At 40.5% G+C, this 19692-nt stretch overlaps 1 protein-coding gene across 2 annotated transcripts; it reads right to left on the reverse strand.

Annotated features, from left to right (window-relative positions):
- Positions 1 to 303: 303 nt before the first annotated feature.
- On the reverse strand, positions 304 to 14738 carry LOC128028727 (eukaryotic translation initiation factor 4H). 2 transcript variants are annotated; one of them, XM_052616054.1, is made up of 8 exons: positions 14574 to 14738; positions 7178 to 7371; positions 6904 to 6968; positions 6307 to 6400; positions 5027 to 5098; positions 4031 to 4189; positions 2628 to 2743; positions 304 to 1545 (listed from the first exon to the last, which is right to left on the reverse strand). In XM_052616054.1, the coding sequence occupies exons 1-8, from the start codon at positions 14723 to 14725 to the stop codon at positions 1540 to 1542; spliced, it is 858 nt and encodes a 285-aa protein (XP_052472014.1). In that variant the 5' UTR covers positions 14726 to 14738; the 3' UTR covers positions 304 to 1539. The 2 variants fall into 2 exon arrangements, with proteins under 2 accessions (XP_052472014.1, XP_052472013.1); XM_052616053.1 differs by lacking the exon at positions 304 to 1545 and having other exon boundaries at positions 2589 to 2743.
- Positions 14739 to 19692: the final 4954 nt, after the last annotated feature.

Here is a 19692-nt window from a genome sequence, read left to right on the forward strand (position 1 = left end):
TGTGTGTTGCGCTCTGGGTATACAGCAACACACAAAGCGCTGTATAAATGCTTCATACATTCCCATAAGATTTTGTTGATATCTTCTGACTTCTACTCAATGGATAAACATAAGAAGTCGATGACTAACGTCAACTGTTCTGGTAAGATTCATGAGATATCTCTCGTGTTCAACAGAAGGAGAACCTCATTCAGAACAAGTAGAGCATGACTATAAATGATGACTGTTTTCATTCTTGGGTGAATCAGTCCCTAAACTGTCCATTTCTGCCATGCATGTAGATCATGACACCCAAAACCAGGGTCTCCTCAAATCAAATCTTTTATTCTTTACATATGCAAAACAATCACTCATCACGTGTCTCTCATGTTGAGAATAAAGACTTCCTGTGTTAACCCAACAAAGATAAGACTGCGTGTCTTGCAATGACAAGATCTGTGACCGTGTTCTCGAAGCTTACGACACAACTCCTGCGTGAAACCAACTGCTAGCTAGAATTTTTCGTCTTCAGTCCTTCAAACACCATAGAGCTTCACGGGACACAGAATAGATTCATCCTGTTGTCCTAATTCAACACATTCATTTCAAACACTGCAAGGTGATACAATTTATTGCCATAAACAGTGTAGGAAAATGAAAAGAAAAACAGCGGACCTCTATTATACAGTAGGAAAACAAATTCAGTAGAATGCGAAGAGAAGGTTTGTGACATGTATTTCGATGAGGATCTACACTGGATGAAACTATAGCGCCTGGTGTGTGTGTGGAAATGTGCAAGCAGTTCATTTTGTTCAAGAAGCTTCATGTGGAAAGGCAGTACTGATGCGGTTATGGATCATAGTTTCACTATTGTTTTTTTTTTGAGTGTGGAAAAGAAACACATTGCCGTCAAGCTGTGGATGTGTCTGTAGACTGTAGACCCTTGTGTCACCAACCAAACCTATCACGCATGCTCTTCTAAATGAACGAAACATGTGGCACATTGTTCCCGAAAGCTCTGGATGAGCCAGGATTTGGTCAGGGTGGGAAAATCTTTCGTGAAGACGAGGCAAGAATTCAAAAAAGTACTTTTTCACTTTGAAATCGTTTAATAATTAAGAATCATGCTCAACGTTTTAATCCTCAAATACAGAAAAGAAATTTAAAGAGCAAAATATAAAAAGGACATTCGAATTCAAAAAAAAAAAAAAAAAAACCCACAAAAGATACTTTGGGAAGGGAAAGAGATGCTGAAGTCCTTAAACGCATTCAACCTGGAGATGCCGTCCTCCAAGTTTGGGTTCTTTGAGGCGTGTGGGAGGAGCCAGAGAGGACAGGCAGAGGCGGAGTTAAGACTGTGCCCCTCCCCCTTCCCAGAGACCCCACCTCCACTTGCTTTTTTAAGCCAATCGGATGAGGGCTCGTTCAGATTCGAGAGGAGAGCAGCACCTCGTGCCCCTGCCTGCATTTCACTGAAGTCTTTGAAAGATTTTATGGTGATCAAAGCCAGTAGGATCCAGTTTAGCCTTCCGGAAAAATGCAGCCACACTGACACAGATACTAATTCTTCAGAGAACGGAAACATAAAACAAGAACAAAATGGTTACACAGGGTCCACTGTAGGAGACGGTCAAATTTTGCACATGAACATTTTGACAAAGCAACAGCAGAATCAATTCGACTCGAACGGGAAGATCGCAAAGTGTAGATCTAAGACGCAGGGCTCCCAAACCTAACAGCTGGACTACGTTGTGCTTTATCGCCAAATTACACACACCATGAGGACAAGCACCACATGTACAATCCAGTGTGCGTTCGAAGGTACGTGAATCGGCGGAGCTCGTGCCATTGCTGGAAATCACACCAAAGAGAAAAATCTTCATAGAGGTGCAGTCCGTCAAAAATCCAAAAGAACAAAATACAAAATCCAATCAACCTAATACTGCTTTTCGTGAACGCTATTATGAAAGTCAACCGTGGAAACGTTAGCTAGCTGCCCCGCAAGAAAAGCGCACAAACCAAATCAGTGTCGTCGTTATTCGCGTGATAAAAGGGCTTGATGCGTGTAGTTTAGCCTACAGCTATAAAACAAGCCAGAAAACAAACAAAAACATTTAAAATCAGTTTTCCATTCCATTTAAGAGAGCAGTCTTAAAAAAAAAAAAAAAGAAAAAGAAAAAACCTTCGGATCTCACCAAGGATGTGAAAGACCTTTCCCCTGTCGAAAACTACAGTACAGAGCAGGCACTAATTACAGGGAAGCAAAGGTGGACATGAAACCATTGTTGAACAGTTTTGCCATGCATTCACGAGCTGCTCATTGGTGTGTGCTAGTGTCATGATCATGTTCACGATCGATTGATGTGGGTGTGGTCTTATTGTATTTTTTTCCCATTGAATAAATATATAGTCACGCGATCTGAATTCGCAGGGACTCTGTTCATCTCTAACAGGTTAAGAATGACGACAGAGGGCTTATCGCGTTCCTGTTGGCATGATACGTTTTATCGTCGTTGTTTCTCATCCCGGACCTCGCCCTTCCCTCCCCGTGTATCCCTCCCCTTCATTCTCTCCTCCCTCCTTTCCTTTCTTCCTTGTGGAGCGCCGAGGGAGGCTGCAGTCTCTTAGTGTTTGTCTTTGGGAATTACCTCCTCCCTGGGTTTGGCGCCCCCAAAGATGGCCGAGTTGGGGTTGGCCACTTGGTTGAGGGGAGCTGCCACTGTACGCGGCTTCAGCTGTAGCCTCGGTCTCTGCGCTCTTTCCTCTGGGGAAAAAATGAGAAATAGAGACATTAGATGTTATCGTATAATTTATGCAAGAGTCAAAAACATCATTTAAAGTCAACGTGAAATGGTATGTGCAACCCGTTTTACTTCAGAAATTGTAGTCAACTGGGAATTGACTGGATCGAAAAAAATAAAATAAAAATATTATATATATATATATATATAAGCCTCTAACTGAATCCATTTCTTATTTGGCATTAAATTGTAACATTAATAGATTTCAGTTGCATTTTATCCTTAAACAATACTAAAATAGTCGTTTGGCTTATTAAAAATTGGTGATATTAAAAATTAAGGCCAATAATTACACTTATATAAGTGATATGGTACAGATCTAGTTAACATCAAGCAAATTGTTGATATTAACAAACTGTTTTACTTTGGTGTACATTGCAAAGATTATTATTTTTTTTTTAATAACCAATTACATGCAGAAAACCAACCCTTTACACACACCTTGGCAACAGATTGGTCATTGGCTAATAAATGTTAAATGTATATGGAAGCTTTTTTTTTTTTTTTTTTTTACAAAGATTCATTCACATATAATATGATTTGAAAGCACAACTAAAAAAAAAATTATAATAAATCAAGCATTTACTATGTTAGAACTAATGTGCTGGTCGTGTTTCAATAAAACTATTAAAATACTACTACTGCTGCTGTATAAATCAGACCTAAGGTCTGATAAGCTGCTCATGAATATTAACTACATTATCTGCCTCGCTTGAATGGATTCGCTGAAATCAAGCCATGGATGGAATAGGATGAGCATTAGCCAATGAGATCAAATTTTGAGCATTAGCTCCGCCCACTAAAGAAAGAACCAGCCAGCAGTGTCTTCTCATTGCTCTTAAAGACTACATTCTGAATGATCTCAGTTATTTTAAAAGTCTGCAAGACTCTGTAAGGATGTTAAGTGACCAGTGTTCAAGTGCAGGTGAATGAAAAACTTACTCTTAGCCTCTAAAGCCCAAAGTATAGTTTGTTTTTGTATGTGTATGTTAGTCTATGCTTTCAGACAAGCCTTTCAAAGTGTATTTGATAGCAAGCACTCGACACTTGAGCTCTAGAAACCAGTTTAGTAGCCAATGGCTAACATTAGACATTACGTTGCCTACACTGGAACTTTTTCCTAATATGAGAGTGATGTTCTTCCACTGTAGAGGTTTGAGCAGACATCTGTATTGAGATTTCATGTTGACTTTAAAGCACATGTATAAAAGGTATCTTTTTGTTTTTCAGCATGAATAAATGTGTGACACCGTCGGAGGGTTCTCTGAAGTCTGTCGGGCCTCCTCGAGGAGGTCCATCTCTGAAGCGTCCCATGCCTGGTCCTCCTCCTCCTCCTCCCGCCCCCCTTCTGTCACCAGGGCGACCGCCTCCTCGACTCCTCCCACCCATGAAGTCTTCATCTCTAAATCCTGTCAGTAAAAAGAAAGCGTGTGAGTAACTGGTCCATCATGCTCCCACACCAAAACACTGATCCGGGATAGGCTCTGGCCGATATTTCAAAGTGCTTAAGCTTTGCAGGAGTGTGTTAAGTCTGATCCCAGATCAGTGTTTATCTGGGAGGACGTCTGACTGCAGAAGCAGGGAGACTCCACTGATGACATCACTGATGACATGACTGATGGCAATGAGACGGAGGAGTCCCCGAGAGATCAATGTTCAGAAAATTAACTTAAAATACATGAAAAAGCCAAAACACAGATATGAAAGATCACTGCTTTCCATAAAGTCTTAATGAAATATTATTATCAACAAGGTTTCAAGCACTATTTTGACTGCTTCCTCGGTTTATAAAAATGAACGAAAAACATTTAATGTAACAGGTTCACAAAAACAAAGTGATTTCATTAACATTATTACTTTTAAATTAAACTAATATGATGAGAATGACTTCCGCTAATGCATAACTTTACAGTGCATACTTGGTAGTGAATATATCACAATGATAGCGCAAATAATAATAATAATTCCATTTATTTATTGTATTGTAATATTCAATGCAAAAAAAAAAAAATTATAAATTAAAATATCTTGTCCTAAAACTTTTTTATTTTCTTCACGCCCCCTTTGCTGACTACGATTTCATGGACTAGATTTATTGTAAATATGTTTTCGGTTCATTTTTTACAAAAAGAGGAATGTCTGAGGTCATATAGCACAGATGTGTCTTCAGACCTTTTGCTAAAATTATTTTCTAGAGCCAACACCCCAAGTTGGTTTGGGGTTTTTGCCCAATTCACACTTCGCACCTCCTCCAGACTGGTCGAAGTCGTCTCTGGAGTCACGTCCCCCTCCTCGGGCCCCACGTGAGCCACCACGGCCTGAAAGGGACAGGGGCGGTTTAATAGGGGCAACAATTCAAAGCTGAGATCAGGGTGAAGGAACCAATCAGATCATCTCCTAACAGGAAGACAGCAGCGGGACAGGGACAGGAAAGCCCTCCGATTGTGAGAGGGGAAGGAAGAGGAGCTAGAAAAGAGGTTTCTACTGAGGGATGAAAAAAACTGTACGAAAAAAGTACCAAAATATCTGAAGATGAAATATGTAGGTGAACAATGACTGTGAGAAGCCAGGCTTAAAGAGACAGTTCCCCCGAAACATCAATTCTGTCATCATTTCCTCACCCTCAAGCGGAGTTTCTCTCTTCTGCTAAACCTAAAATAAAAACTATTCTGAAGAGTGTAGAAACCAAACAGCCTCCATTAGTATGGAGAAAAACACCACTGAAGTCAATCTGATTACTCCCAAAGCTGGAACAAACGGTGGGTGAGTAAATAACACGACTTTCATTTTGGGGTGAACTATCCCTTTAAGAAATGCTTCGTGTGTGTAGCATGAGAAGTGTATGAAATATTTACAGCCATATGCAATACAACCAAAGCAGAACAGCTCAGAATAAGAGACAGAAGACGTAAAAAAGAGCACAAACTAATATTGAGCACTGCTAAGGGCTTGGCAGTAGGACCGAAATCATACAGAATGCACATTAAACAACTATATGGTATTGCAATTTTTAGGGTAATTCAGTAAATTTTTTGTTTTACAAATGAATTACTACATCATATTTTCTCTAAAATAAGTGATAAAATCGAAAAAAGGTCAAATAGCGGCTCGTACAAACAACAACCTCAAAACGGATATTAACCTGATAACTTGAAATCTGATAAAAAGAGCTATGTACATTGTAAAATTACTTGATCTACACATCAGTGTAAGTTGATTAGCAATCGTGAACATTTACTGAACTTAAAAAACAAAAACTCTTGAGTTGAAGATATTGCCATCCGACTATTAAAATCAAACGAAAGAAATTACTTGAGGTAAAACAACCTGATACAACTGTAAACACCAGACAAGCGCGCCGTCGATCCCTAGCATTGCTCATTTCTGAAACTATAAAGAGCACAATATCTGGAAGGACAAGACTTACAGCACACTATATCAACAGACTAAAATGTGAGTAAAGCGCAGTAACAGATAAAAGAACGACGGAGATGTTTGGAGACACTGGCACACACACACACAGTACCTCTGTCGTCTTTCCGGAAGCCGAAGCCTCCGGCGCCACGTTCCTGCTTTCGGCCCTCTGCGATGTCCACCCTCAAAGACCGGTCCCCTAGCAGCTGATGAAGGACACACACACACACACACACACACAATCAAACAGTACACTAGTCTTCAAACGTTTGGGGTTCGTAAGATTGTGTTAAAGAGTTCTGAACGAACACCTTGCATTTAATTTGATTAAAAATACTAATACTAGTGTGAAATAACATTCAAAATAACTTTATTTAAAAATGCATCCAGTCTCGCATCACACGATCCTCCAGAAAACATCTCAGAAAAAAGTTCTGGAAATCTTTTCTAACAATTTAACAAATCTTTCCACTTGCAGAATAAAAGCTAAGATCTTAGGGAGCACAAACTTCTGAACATGCGGTGTCAGATGAAGTATTAAACAGCTGTCAAGCTTTTCTACTGTACATGTATGGTGTTTAATGAATATTTCACTTTTACCAGCTTCAGAAACATATGTTGGTGTGATCCCAGTCAGAATGTCAAGGCATAACCCCATCAATCATCTCCTCCTTTAAATGAATGAATGTAGTGGAATTAAGTGACTTACAGCGCCATCATACGTCAACGCCTCTTTGAGAGATTCCAGGTCATCAAACTCTACATAACAGAAACCTGAAGCAAGAAAACAAACAGTTAATCCTTCAGCAAACGCTGTTCTTCAAAACATTCATTCAGGTCATCGCTTTCCCTGAGATCGAACCCATGACCTTGCGATTGCTTGAGCCAGGGAAAGATAAGCTAGCCACACACTCTGAGGTCTGATTCGGGTCAAAGTGGAGTAGTTTCTGGGCGATGTTCCTCATTGATCATGCACTGCGCACCTTTGAACTTGTCTGTCTCTTTGTCTCGCACTAGTCGAACGCTCCTGATGCTCAGGTCTTTGAAGATGGCGTCTATGTCTCCTTGCACTGTGTTGAAGGGCAGGTTGCCGACGTACGCCGTGTAGGGCGGCTCTGTGGGAAGGTCCTTCTGCTTTCGGGGTCCACCTGGGCCTCCGCCGCCGCCGCCTCGGGGTCTACGGTCCAAAAACAAACAACATGATCAGCTCTACACCTTCTAGAAATAAAAACACACGGGTAAAAGATTGATCTAGAGGAGCAGGACTCGAACGCTGCAAATAAAAGACACACACTGACCAATAACGCCCATCATGACCACTTCTGAGAGTCTGAATCAGACTCAGATGCTCACATTCATCTGTGGTACTAAAACCTTTAATCAAATTTAATTACAATACCAAGACACTACAGGCTAATCAAATTAAATCAGTACCATCAAAACCCCTTTTTTCTCCCTTACAGATGTGGTATATATTAACTTAAAGTGTGTTTTTAAGGTTCCTTGGAGATGAAAAAGTGAATAAATAATTATGAAATTCTATAAATGTTAATGTAAACATTAAATGTAAAAAAAAAAAAAAGTAATGGAAACACTTTATATATGAAACAGAAACCACCAGAATTTGACGGTTGAAATCATTGAATCATTCACTCAACCAATTCATAAAAAAAAAAAAAAAAAAAAAAACACAGATCTGTTCTTTAGTTTGGAACTATTTTTATCTGTGAAAGACAAAAAAATAAAATAAAAACAATATTTGTCAAAAAAATAACTGAACAGTTTATTAAAAAGTATCAGTATCACTTTAGTAATTGTGCTGATATTCTAGAAAACAGCACACTCCTTGTGATATTGCACGTAAAAAAAAAAATATATATATATATATATTTTTTTTGATGGCACTTAGCCCCAGGTCCCTATTAATTTCCAGGGCTCAATGCTATGAATTTTTTCTAAAACGGTTAACATTTTTACTTGCCCAGTCAAAAAAAAAAAAAAAGGGTTTGTCATCATCGTTTCTGACCCAGTAATCCTGCATTCTAAGATTAATATGATATCAAAATGTTACATATCAGTTCGATTTTACAGTTCTCAATTCTAATTTCAACACCATAGCAAAAACTACTACATCCTAACAAATATAAAAGTTCAAACAAGAAGCGAAAATCAGAATAAGAACAAATAAACAAATGACAAGCAACAGCACAAGTAAATGCAGAACAGAGAGATATGAGATGTTCAGCTCAAAATTACTAATAAAATGTCAAATAAAATTGCATATTCTTCACTGTATATATTAGATTTAAGGTTATTCAGTCAATAGCAGTGAAATAATTATGCTCTTTTACATAGTCTTGATTTTGTTTTGGGGGTGTACTAGAACAAGCTCTCGTGCTAGGTTGTTCAATAAACTTTTTTCCCTCTTATATTTTACATAATTATAACACCTCCCTCCCCATTCTGAACGTCTGAATAGTTCCTGTATCAAATTAAGACCCGCATTCTGAAAAACAAAATGTGCTGTGATCGGACCGGTATGTGCTGTGATTGGTTAGGCGCCGGACCGTTGCGTGCTGTGATTGGTTAGGCGCCGGACCGGTGTGTGCTGTGATTGGTTAGGCGCCGGACCGGTGTGTGCTGTGATTGGTTAGCCGCCGTGCCGGTGTGTGCTGTGATCGGTTAGCCGCCGTGCCGGTGTGTGCTGTGATCGGTTAGCCGCCGTGCCGGTGTGTGCTGTGATCGGTTAGCCGCCGGACCGGTGTGTGCTGTGATCGGTTAGCCGCCGTGCCGGTGTGTGCTGTGATCGGTTAACCGCCGGACCGGTATGTGCTGTGATTGGTTAGGCGCCGTGCCGGTGTGTGCTGTGATCGGTTAGGCGCCGTGCCGGTGTGTGCTGTGATCGGTTAGGCGCCGGACCGGTGTGTGCTGTGATTGGTTAGCCGCCGTGCCGGTGTGTGCTGTGATCGGTTAGCCGCCGTGCCGGTGTGTGCTGTGATCGGTTAGCCGCCGTGCCGGTGTGTGCTGTGATCGGTTAGCCGCCGTGCCGGTGTGTGCTGTGATCGGTTAGCCGCCGTGCCGGTGTGTGCTGTGATCGGTTAGCCGCCGTGCCGGTATGTGCTGTGATTGGTTAGCCGCCGTGCCGGTGTGTGCTGTGATCGGTTAGCCGCCGTGCCGGTGTGTGCTGTGATCGGTTAGCCGCCGTGCCGGTATGTGCTGTGATCGGTTAGCCGCCGTGCCGGTGTGTGCTGTGATCGGTTAGCCGCCGTGCCGGTGTGTGCTGTGATCGGTTAGCCGCCGTGCCGGTGTGTGCTGTGATCGGTTAGGCGCCGGGCCGGTGTGTGCTGTGATCGGTTAGCCGCCGTGCCGGTGTGTGCTGTGATCGGTTAGCCGCCGTGCCGGTGTGTGCTGTGATCGGTTAGGCGCCGTGCCGGTGTGTGCTGTGATCGGTTAGCCGCCGGACCGGTGTGTGCTGTGATCGGTTAGGCGCCGGACCGGTGTGTGCTGTGATCGGTTAGCCGCCGTGCCGGTGTGTGCTGTGATCGGTTAGCCGCCGTGCCGGTGTGTGCTGTGATCGGTTAGCCGCCGTGCCGGTGTGTGCTGTGATCGGTTAGCCGCCGGGCCGGTGTGTGCTGTGATCGGTTAGCCGCCGGGCCGGTGTGTGCTGTGATCGGTTAGCCGCCGGGCCGGTGTGTGCTGTGATTGGTTAGCCGCCGGGCCGGTGTGTGCTGTGATCGGTTAACCACCGGACCGGTGTGTGCTGTGATCAGTTGGCCGCCGGGCCGGTGTGTGCTGTGATTGGTTAGCCGCCGTGCCGGTGTGTGCTGTGATCGGTTAGCCGCCGTGCCGGTGTGTGCTGTGATTGGTTAGCCGCCGTGCCGGTGTGTGCTGTGATCGGTTAGCCGCCGGGCCGGTGTGTGCTGTGATCGGTTAGCCGCCGGGCCGGTGTGTGCTGTGATTGGTTAGCCGCCGGGCCGGTGTGTGCTGTGATTGGTTAACCACCGGACCGGTGTGTGCTGTGATCAGTTGGCCGCCGGGCCGGTGTGTGCTGTGATTGGTTAGCCGCCGGGCCGGTGTGTGCTGTGATTGGTTAACCACCGGACCGGTGTGTGCTGTGATTGGTTAGCCGCCGGGCCGGTGTGTGCTGTGATTGGTTAACCACCGGACCGGTGTGTGCTGTGATCAGTTGGCCGCCGGGCCGGTGTGTGCTGTGATTGGTTAGCCGTGCCGGTGTGTGCTGTGATTGGTTAGCCGCCGGGCCGGTGTGTGCTGTGATCGGTTAGCCGCCGGGCCGGTATGTGCTGTGATTGGTTAGCCGCCGGGCCGGTGTGTGCTGTGATCGGTTAGCCGCCGGGCCGGTGTGTGCTGTGATTGGTTAGCCGCCGGGCCGGTGTGTGCTGTGATTGGTTAGCCGCCGTGCTATTAATAGTCTTTCTTGTTCTGTCCTATCTATGACATGTTGTTGCCTTCATTACTGTGCTATAGATTTAAAAGCAACGTCTTTTAGATTTCTATATAAATGTATATACTTGTTTTTTCAATAATGTATTTTACAACAATACAATGAGCAATATAACATTTTACCAGATTTGAGACTTATTCACTTTTATTTGTAAATAAAATTTCAATAGATTTGATAAAATTATTGTGCTCCTGTGATTTTTCTAGAATCTAGAGTATCTTTTGCTGCTGAATTATCTACCAACCTAGTTTATAATAATATTTTTGTAATCGTTTATGATTATATATTTTTTAACTTGTTATTTTTCATTAAAATGAAGTTGTGTATATTTAATAGATTGTGATTAACACAAGAATGATGGTCAGGTCAACACAGAGATTGATTTAATTCTAGATTGTAAAAATCTAGTATCGGATTGGTATCGGTAGATACTCAGAATCTTCGGTATCGGATAGGTTCTGAAAAAATGGTATCGTTGCATCCCTAAAGACAAGTATGAAGTAATCTGTGCTGAATAGAGAACAGTTGAAACATCTGGGGCCTCATTTATATAATGCTGCGTAGAAACGGTCATACATTTGATCTAAGAATAATTCAAGTGTATATGTGATTAAGAAAAAGTAAAAAAAAAAAGTGCAGATCCCTATTTTCCATGTGAAACCAAAAAGTCACAAATTATCTTGTAAATGCCCCCAATTTATGTCTTAAACATATAAAAGAGCTCCAGTCAACATCCACATCCTATGGCTTTTATTTCACAGTACCTGCAGTGGGGTTGTGACAGTGAGGAGATTTTCCCACCATTTAATAAACGTGTTACAACACCTGTAATACCAGTATCACTGGGGGTGGGGTTTGTTGGGGGTTTCCCTCTTTTCCTCACAGGCATTTAAAAAATATTTCGATTTATATATATATATGTGTGTGTGTGTGTGTGTGTGTGTGTGTGTGTTCATCTTCAGTCCTCTCTTCACAGCAGTTCGGTCAGTGTACTGTTTGAGTGCATGCATTACTCCGGGATATTGGTTTGTTTGAACTCAGAGGGAGTGTCAGCCACATTAAAAAAAGTTAACAGCTTAAGTCATTTGTGGATTAATGCGTATTAGATATGTGAACTGTTTAAAACAATTCAGTTCGATTTGGTGAACTGAATGATTCGTTCGTGAACCGGAAATCCAGACTGCTTTGTTTTGAACTCTCTTAAATATCTTAAACTGTGTTCCAAAGATAAACGGAGGTTTTACGGGTTTGAAACAACATGAGGGTAAGTTATTAATTACATAATTTTGCTATCTGGGTGAGCTAACCCTGCTAATTCATCTTGAAATTTTATGAACTCAAATGATAACCATGAAAACGTTCATTTTTAACTATTAAACCTTAACCATGTAAAAATGTAACTTTAATTTTAAAATAGCAGTTTGGTATAATGCAATTCTTATTTTCTGTCCACAGCCCTTTAATTTTTGGCTCTTGCCTCTTCATAAGAAAAAGTTTGTGCACCTCTGGCTTAGACCCTGATGAGGATCTCAGCACTTTTCCACATCGATTGGACGTTGACTCTGTCAAAGTTGGTAATGGATTTGAGCGCATGTTTTATAAATGAGACCACGGAAACTAAAAATTATCAATATATGAAGTTCATTTGCAAAAACATAACTCAGTTGTTTAAAATTTCCAAAAATCATGTTTTTAATTTCATGTTTTAATTGTGATTTATTGTGTTAGTGTTTTTTTTGTTTTTTTTAACTAGTCCAAATAGCCCAGCTGAAGTTTGAATGAGATTTCTGAAAATGCGCAATGAAACACACATGATTTATGAGAACTGACTTGAGGATGTGCAATCACTTCTGTTAGTCTGCACACTGGACAGTTATGAGTTAATGCCAATAGTCTTAAAGTTCCCAAATATGATATTGGCTTGGCTCACACATTAGTCTACCGCCGGTCACAAAGTACTGAACAGATGCAAAAAGTGCCTTTGACAGAACGATTACAGAAAGCACCTTCTCAATGTATTTTGTGTCTGTATGTAACAGTAGATCAAATCATCTGCAGGGATCCAGTGTGCAGGGGACATTCCTCAGGGGTCAGACCAGAGCGTATAGCATGACCAGCGGGGCGTTTTCACACCTGTGCTGTCCGCAGCAGATGATCCATGACTGCGCCTGGCACGGAAACATTCATCATCAACCCCAAAACTGACATCAAGTGCTGTGACGGTGGGGACCAGACGGAAATACCACACTGCACTGATACACACACGATAGGGCTGATATCAGGAGACGTAATCGACAGAGCTCCACACTCGGAGCAATACACAAATATCTGTCCAGTGTGTTACTTCTTTTTCTTTCTCTTTTTCGTGCTCCACTGTGAATAAAAGAGCTAGCTTTCTGAAAACACCCGCAAGCTCGAAGTTTAGCAATAGTGTGTCTGCAGTTGAGTTTCCTATTCACAGAAATGTCTAATATTTCAAGTCTGTGTTCATTTACGTGCCAGAGAGAGAGAGAGAGAGAGTGAGAGAGAGAGATCTTTTATGTGTGAATTACCACCTCGGTCTTCGTTTTGTTTCTCTGTTAGCAGTGAAGCTTCAGACGCAGTCAGTGTCTCTGTTTGCTATGAATGTGTGTGTGTGTGTGTGAGCTACAGCGATGACAGAGCATTGATTTAGAAAGCTTTCATTTTTACATATGCATGTCAAGTGTGTGTTGATTTGTGCATTGATAACCTATCAACAATTTAAAGATGAATAAATTAGTATATTAGAATGAGTCTGTTAATATTTATGGGCTTAAACACAAGATGCAAACCTGTTAAACTGTTATGGAGGCCCTTCCTAATGCAGAGGTCAACTGCCTTATAGTTAACAATGGCCCTATAGTACACAGTGTTTAAAAGCAGCTGTTTTACTCCGTTCTGCTGAGTGCAGACCCTTATTGTGAGATGAATTGTATTTGTTTTAAATAAATCTTATGTAAGATCTTTCCTGTCACTTTTGATCAATTTAATGCATCCCTCCTGATCAAAAGCATTAATATCAAAAATATAATCGCAGGCCTCAGTATTATTTCACAATACCAGAGCATCGCTGTTCTTCTGTAATATTACACACTCGTTCAAAAGTTTCGGTTTAGTCAAGGTTTCCAACATTGATAATCAGAAACATTTCTTGAGCAGCAAACATACATCACAACAGAAAAAGATTACATCAACCTGCAAATAAATTTCACCTTATTACGGTTTATACTGTATTTTTGTTCAAATGTATATGACATTGCTGAGCATAAGAGACCTTTCCTTCCTTTAAAAACAAACTCTCATTACGAACTTCAGTTTGTGCGTGGTATGGTGCATTATGGCCTGAATGCAAGATCTCCACACATCAAATAAGCACGCGCTTTCTGTTTCTATATTCAGTAAATGATAAACGCCACGCATGTGTGTGAGAAACAGCACACCTGTGTGCAAATACAGCCATCTGCTCGATCTGAGGCTCGGAAACATCATGAACTCAGTTTATCAGACTGATATTGGCTCATACTGCAGCAGTGCAGTGGGCTTCAGAACAGCAGGAGATACAGACGGGAGTGAAAGCCCTGCTCGAGGCCCAAACACGCTGCTGCATGACCACAAAAACACGCTTTGACATCACTAACTAAATACTATAACAGAGATCAGCGAGCAGGAACGTGTTATATAACGTCCGCGGGCACTGAGATGCTGATTCGGCCGCGAGACATGAAGCCCATGTGGGCTGAGTTTCGTGCCCGGCCTTCATTCATCTCAGCGGGAGCGCGCCGCTGCTGCGTGGCCTACACCCGCTCGATCTCCCGCAAACACGCGCGCACCCGCGGCCTCCCGTCAGACACGCTCAAACGCACGCTTCACCTCGCCTCTCGTGCGGGCTTGCTTACCCTCTTCCCCCGCCGAAGCTCCCGTAAGCCCGATCCCGGTCATCGTAGTTATCGTAATCCGCCATTGACGAAGATGCTGTCCAGAGAAAGCAGCAGTCTGACTCTGAAGGACCCCGAGATATACGGCTGCGAGCTTTGGCTGTCTTCCGCATGCCTGAGACGTGTCCGTAGGAGATTTATAAAATACATTTGAGTAATGATCGCGTAAACAGGTCTGAAATATCAAAATATGATGTTTGTATATTTGTTTTGTTATATGGATCCAAATATATATTTTTTAATGTGAATAATGGACGGGTTTTTAATCGGGCAACATCGAGTAGACTCGACTTACGATCTTTAATGTGTGTTACCAGCTAAATCTTTTGGAGAAGCATAGGTGGGGATTTTGATTCAGAGTTTAGAATCTTTTAAATGAGTTCACCAAAACGATTCATTCATAGACGAGTGCTTGCGATGGGCGCGTGAGTAGTCGAGTAGCCAGCGAATCAAAGTGATTCACGATTCATGTTCGATTCGATTCAGGAAAGGTTTTGAAATGAGTATTACATTAAAAAAAAAATGTTATTCGCGCGTCCAACCAAAACGTTTCAGGCACATTTCCATGGACCATAACATGGAGCTAAAAATAATATTTCTTTTAGTTTTTTCATAATTTTAAATCACCATTTAGATTTTCTTTGCAGTTCACTATAGCCCTGTAGGGCAACAAATTAATTTTTAAAAGGCAAATATTCCATATATTTCTCAATGAATATAAATCACTTAGAAGTACAATTCTTATAATTAGATAAGAATAAGTAACAATGCTAAAGTAGTTTTAGGATAAATGTAAGCCACACTGCTGGACACTGATATTATAAATAATTATAACAAATAAAAATGACTATAATTATGTTTTAATACACCGCATTTGCTGAAAATATATCATTGGTAAGAAGATGGCCTTCAGGTAGCTGTGAAATTCACAGTGAAGAGAACGAGCCGTACATTAGCCTTGTAAATAGCTGTGATATCTATGTCGTCTCCTCTCATTGCAAAGACAAACAGACAGCGAAACCACTTCCATCTAGCCATCGTGATTATCATCATTACTATTATTAGTTCACTAATCCAAATCTATGGCACCAACCATGTAAAACTCCTTTGTACAGACATCTATCTATCTGAGATTGGCATGAAACCTCCACTGGATGGAGACAGAGTCTGATCTTCCAAACGTTTGTTAACGTGGTGGGTGGAGCAAAACAACTTTCCCTCCCACGTCATGAACTCCTCCACCTGTAACCTCCATTTACATTGAGAGTCACAGAATTACAGCATAAATCTGCTCCACACAGACAGAGGGAGCATCACCTGACTCTGTATTTAAAGGGCACACTTACAGGTGTTGTGTCCTCCACATTGATAACTGATAGCAGAAGAGCCTGAACACTCTCATGAACTCAGAGCATTTCATTATACACTTAAAAATAAAGGTGAACTTTTGAGATTGATGAGGGGACAGTAAAAGCAGCATGCAGAGAATGCTATAGAGAGTCATGTCACTGCTGTGCGGGGATGGAAACTCCTGAAATGTTAAGAAAACTGAAGGTGAAAAAAAAATTATATCAGTATCAGAATTTGTCACTATGCTATCAAAGAGCTAGCATTTAATACTATGGTTTCATATGAATTATTATTATTATTGTTTATTTATATATCACATTTAAAATGACCCAAAGGTTGAGCAAAGTGCAGTACAGAACTTTAGAAACAATACATAAAATAGAAATTACAATCCGCAAAGTAAAATACACATCAACTTATTCAAAAGCTCGGTCCCCTCTATGTTTTATCTTAGACCTGTAAACAGAGAGTAATCAAAGAACGAAGAAGTGAATTTCAATGGTCAAAACGTGTGTTGCTGAACGCATAAATAACTGTTTCAGAGTTCTTCAAGTAGAGAAAAGATTATCTAAAAGTAATCTGTTTATCGAAACGAAGAACCCCGTGCAAATAAAACACCAAGGTTACCGCACCCTGAGTAACATGAGAACTTAAAAATCCTAGATCCAGATCACCACAGTCATAAAAATCATGTTTTTTGTGAAAGCCCTGAGTTCAGATCCTGTAAGAGTGCTAGTAGAACCTCAGTATGAACACGAGTCTTTACATGTTTAAGTGGGAGGTACAAGTGGGTGTCATCAGCAAATATAAATGAAACAGTACTCCATTTTTGGAAAACATGGATCCCTATTGCAGCATGTATAAAGAGAAAAGTATTGGAGCAAGGATCGATCCCTGCAGAACACCACAGGAAAGATGTGACTGAAACCATTTTAAAACGGTACCCTGAATGCCAACATAATCTAGAAATTAACATTTTGTGATCGACCAAATCAAATGCTGAACTAAGATCTAAAAGGACCAAGGCAACAGCATTCCCATTATCGGTAGCCAACACATTATTTGTAACTTTCAATAAAACAGATTCAGTACTATGTAATTTTCTATAACCTCACTGAAAGTTTTCGTATAATGAATTTGAAGTCAGAAAAGTCTGTAGTTGAGTGAGAATGAACTTTCCTAAAAAAAAAAAAAAAAAAAAAAAAAAAATCTATTAGATTTATATTATATTACATTTTTATATCTACATTAACATAATAATAAAACATGACTCCCGCATTCTGCTCAGTTTAATTCTGAATGGCGCACAACCCTGATCTATTAAAAGTTTTGACACATTGGACTGAATTTATGTGATCTTAAAAAAAATAAAACATTTCTGAAGGCCTATGCTTCATTAAAAATGGAACTGGAAGAGATTGACTGGATAGGAAAAGCATTCAGCGAATGAATGTCCAGGATAAATGTTTACTCTGTGAACAGAAAAGCCCTCAATGTGTAGTTTTAATCTACATAACATACTATTAACCTACCTGAAATCATAATATATATATATATATATATATATATATATATATATATAAAGCTATTCACATTTTACAGAACATGCCTGCAAATATAGAAGTGCTTAAAAGTGCTGTCTACCATTAACATCATATACAGCAGTCCATAACCATATTCAAGGCATCATTTTAATTCTGAACCATTAGTGCTATTACTTATTGCTTCAGTCTCCATCTCATAAAAAGACACATTTTTGACTATATGTCAAAGCAGGTTATTCTGGAGGATAGGACAACACTTATGTCCTTGAAGTTGTTCTTTTAATAATGAGAAAGAACCAAATTACCTATCACAGCTATGCTGATGATACCCAGATTTACCTAGCCTTATCTACAAATGACTACAGCCCAATTGACTCCCTCTGCAAATGCATTGATGAAATTAATAGTTGGATGTTGCAGAACTATCTTCCGTTAAATAAGGAAAAAACTAATTGCATTTGGAAACAAAGATTAAGTTTTCAAGGTGAATGCATACCTAGACTCTAGGGGTCTAACAACAAAAAATCAAGTCAGGAATCTTGGTGTGATTCTGGAGACAGACCTTAGTTTCAGTAGTCATGTCAAAGCAGTAACTAAATCAGCATACTATCATTTAAAAAACATAGCAAGAATTAGATGTTTTGTTTCCAGTCAAGACTTGGAGAAACTAGTACATGCCTTTATCACCAGCAGGGTGGACTATTGTAATGGGCTCCTCACTGGCCTTCCCAAAAAGACCATAAGACAGCTGCAGCTCATCCAGAACGCTGCTGCCAGGATTCTGACTAGAGCCAGAAAATCTGAGCATATCATACCAGTCCTCAGGTCCTTACACTGGCTTCCAGTTACATTTAGGATTGATTTTAAAGTACTTTTACTCGTATATAAGTCACTAAATGACCTAGGACCGAAATATATTGCAGATATTCACTGAATATAAGCCTAACAGAGCACTCAGATCACTAGGATCAAGTCCGTTAGAAATACCAAGGGTTCACACAAAACAAGGGGAGTCCTCCTTTAGTTACTATGCTGCCCGCAGCTGGAATCATCTTCCAGAAGAGATCAGACGTGCTAAAACACTAGTCACATTTAAATCTAGACTCAAAACGCATCTTTTTAGCTGTGCATTTGTTGAATGAGCACTGTGCAATGTCCGACCTGATTGCACTATATATTACCAGCTTCACTTATTAATAACCAGTTTGACTTTATTTTTTTCAGATGTCTACAGAAGCTCTTCTAGAGAATTAAAAGAGGTTTAGATGTTGATGTTTTATTTGAAAATGTTTGGTCACCATTATTGTGATCAGTGTTTGCTTTAGTTGGGTGGTTTGACTCTTGGATTAGTAAGTCTATGGTTCTTGTAATAATATGACTTCTTTGATGTACATTGTTGTACTGTGCCTTCTGGGATTTAACTGTTTTAAATTAATTTAAAAAAAGTACATTTTTAATAATTTTAAACGTTTTAAAATTGCTTGTTTTATTTTTGTTATTATTTTTCTTTACTATTATTTTCATTTATTTTATGTAAACCACTTTGAATTACCATTATGGATGAAATGTGCTATATAAATAAACTTTCCTCGCCTTGCCTTTAAAGTCTTTCAAAAATTAAGGGGTTCGTCAACCGTGCCGACCCCAAAATCTCCACAATATTCGGATCTCTGGATCTGACTGGAGTACCCTGTTCAATTCACAGTCAGTCTGAGATTTAAGTTTGCTATTTTATTGTGCACCAGGGTGAAATTCTACACTGTAATGCTGAAATTATTAGCTTGGTCACTGCACCGATTATCAGAGGGACTGGATTCTGAAAGATTAATCGACAGACGATGCTGAGCAGGTGGAGCAGTAATGGAGGTCACTTTGCACGTTTATGGAGCACAGTACACATGATGTAGTAATTAATCTCTACAGGGATTGGGCAGGTCTTTGGAATAGATTAGTGGCCAATTAAAGTGCTATGTCTAGTAGTACATGAGGGACAGTCGTGTATGACGGTATGTGGATTTTATTAACAAACTTTACCTGAAGGTTAACACCTTCTGAGCATATGGCCAGGAATGTGAGGCTCCCGAGGGCCAACATATTTATTTCTCATTACAGAAGGTTAAACATTTTACCTGATAACTGAAAGCTGGAGAGAATTTGTACATAGCTGAATTTCACACAATAAATCA

The sequence above is a fragment of the Carassius gibelio genome, chromosome A15, assembly GCF_023724105.1.
Source record: "Carassius gibelio isolate Cgi1373 ecotype wild population from Czech Republic chromosome A15, carGib1.2-hapl.c, whole genome shotgun sequence".
In the NCBI taxonomy this organism is placed as follows: domain Eukaryota; kingdom Metazoa; phylum Chordata; class Actinopteri; order Cypriniformes; family Cyprinidae; genus Carassius; species Carassius gibelio.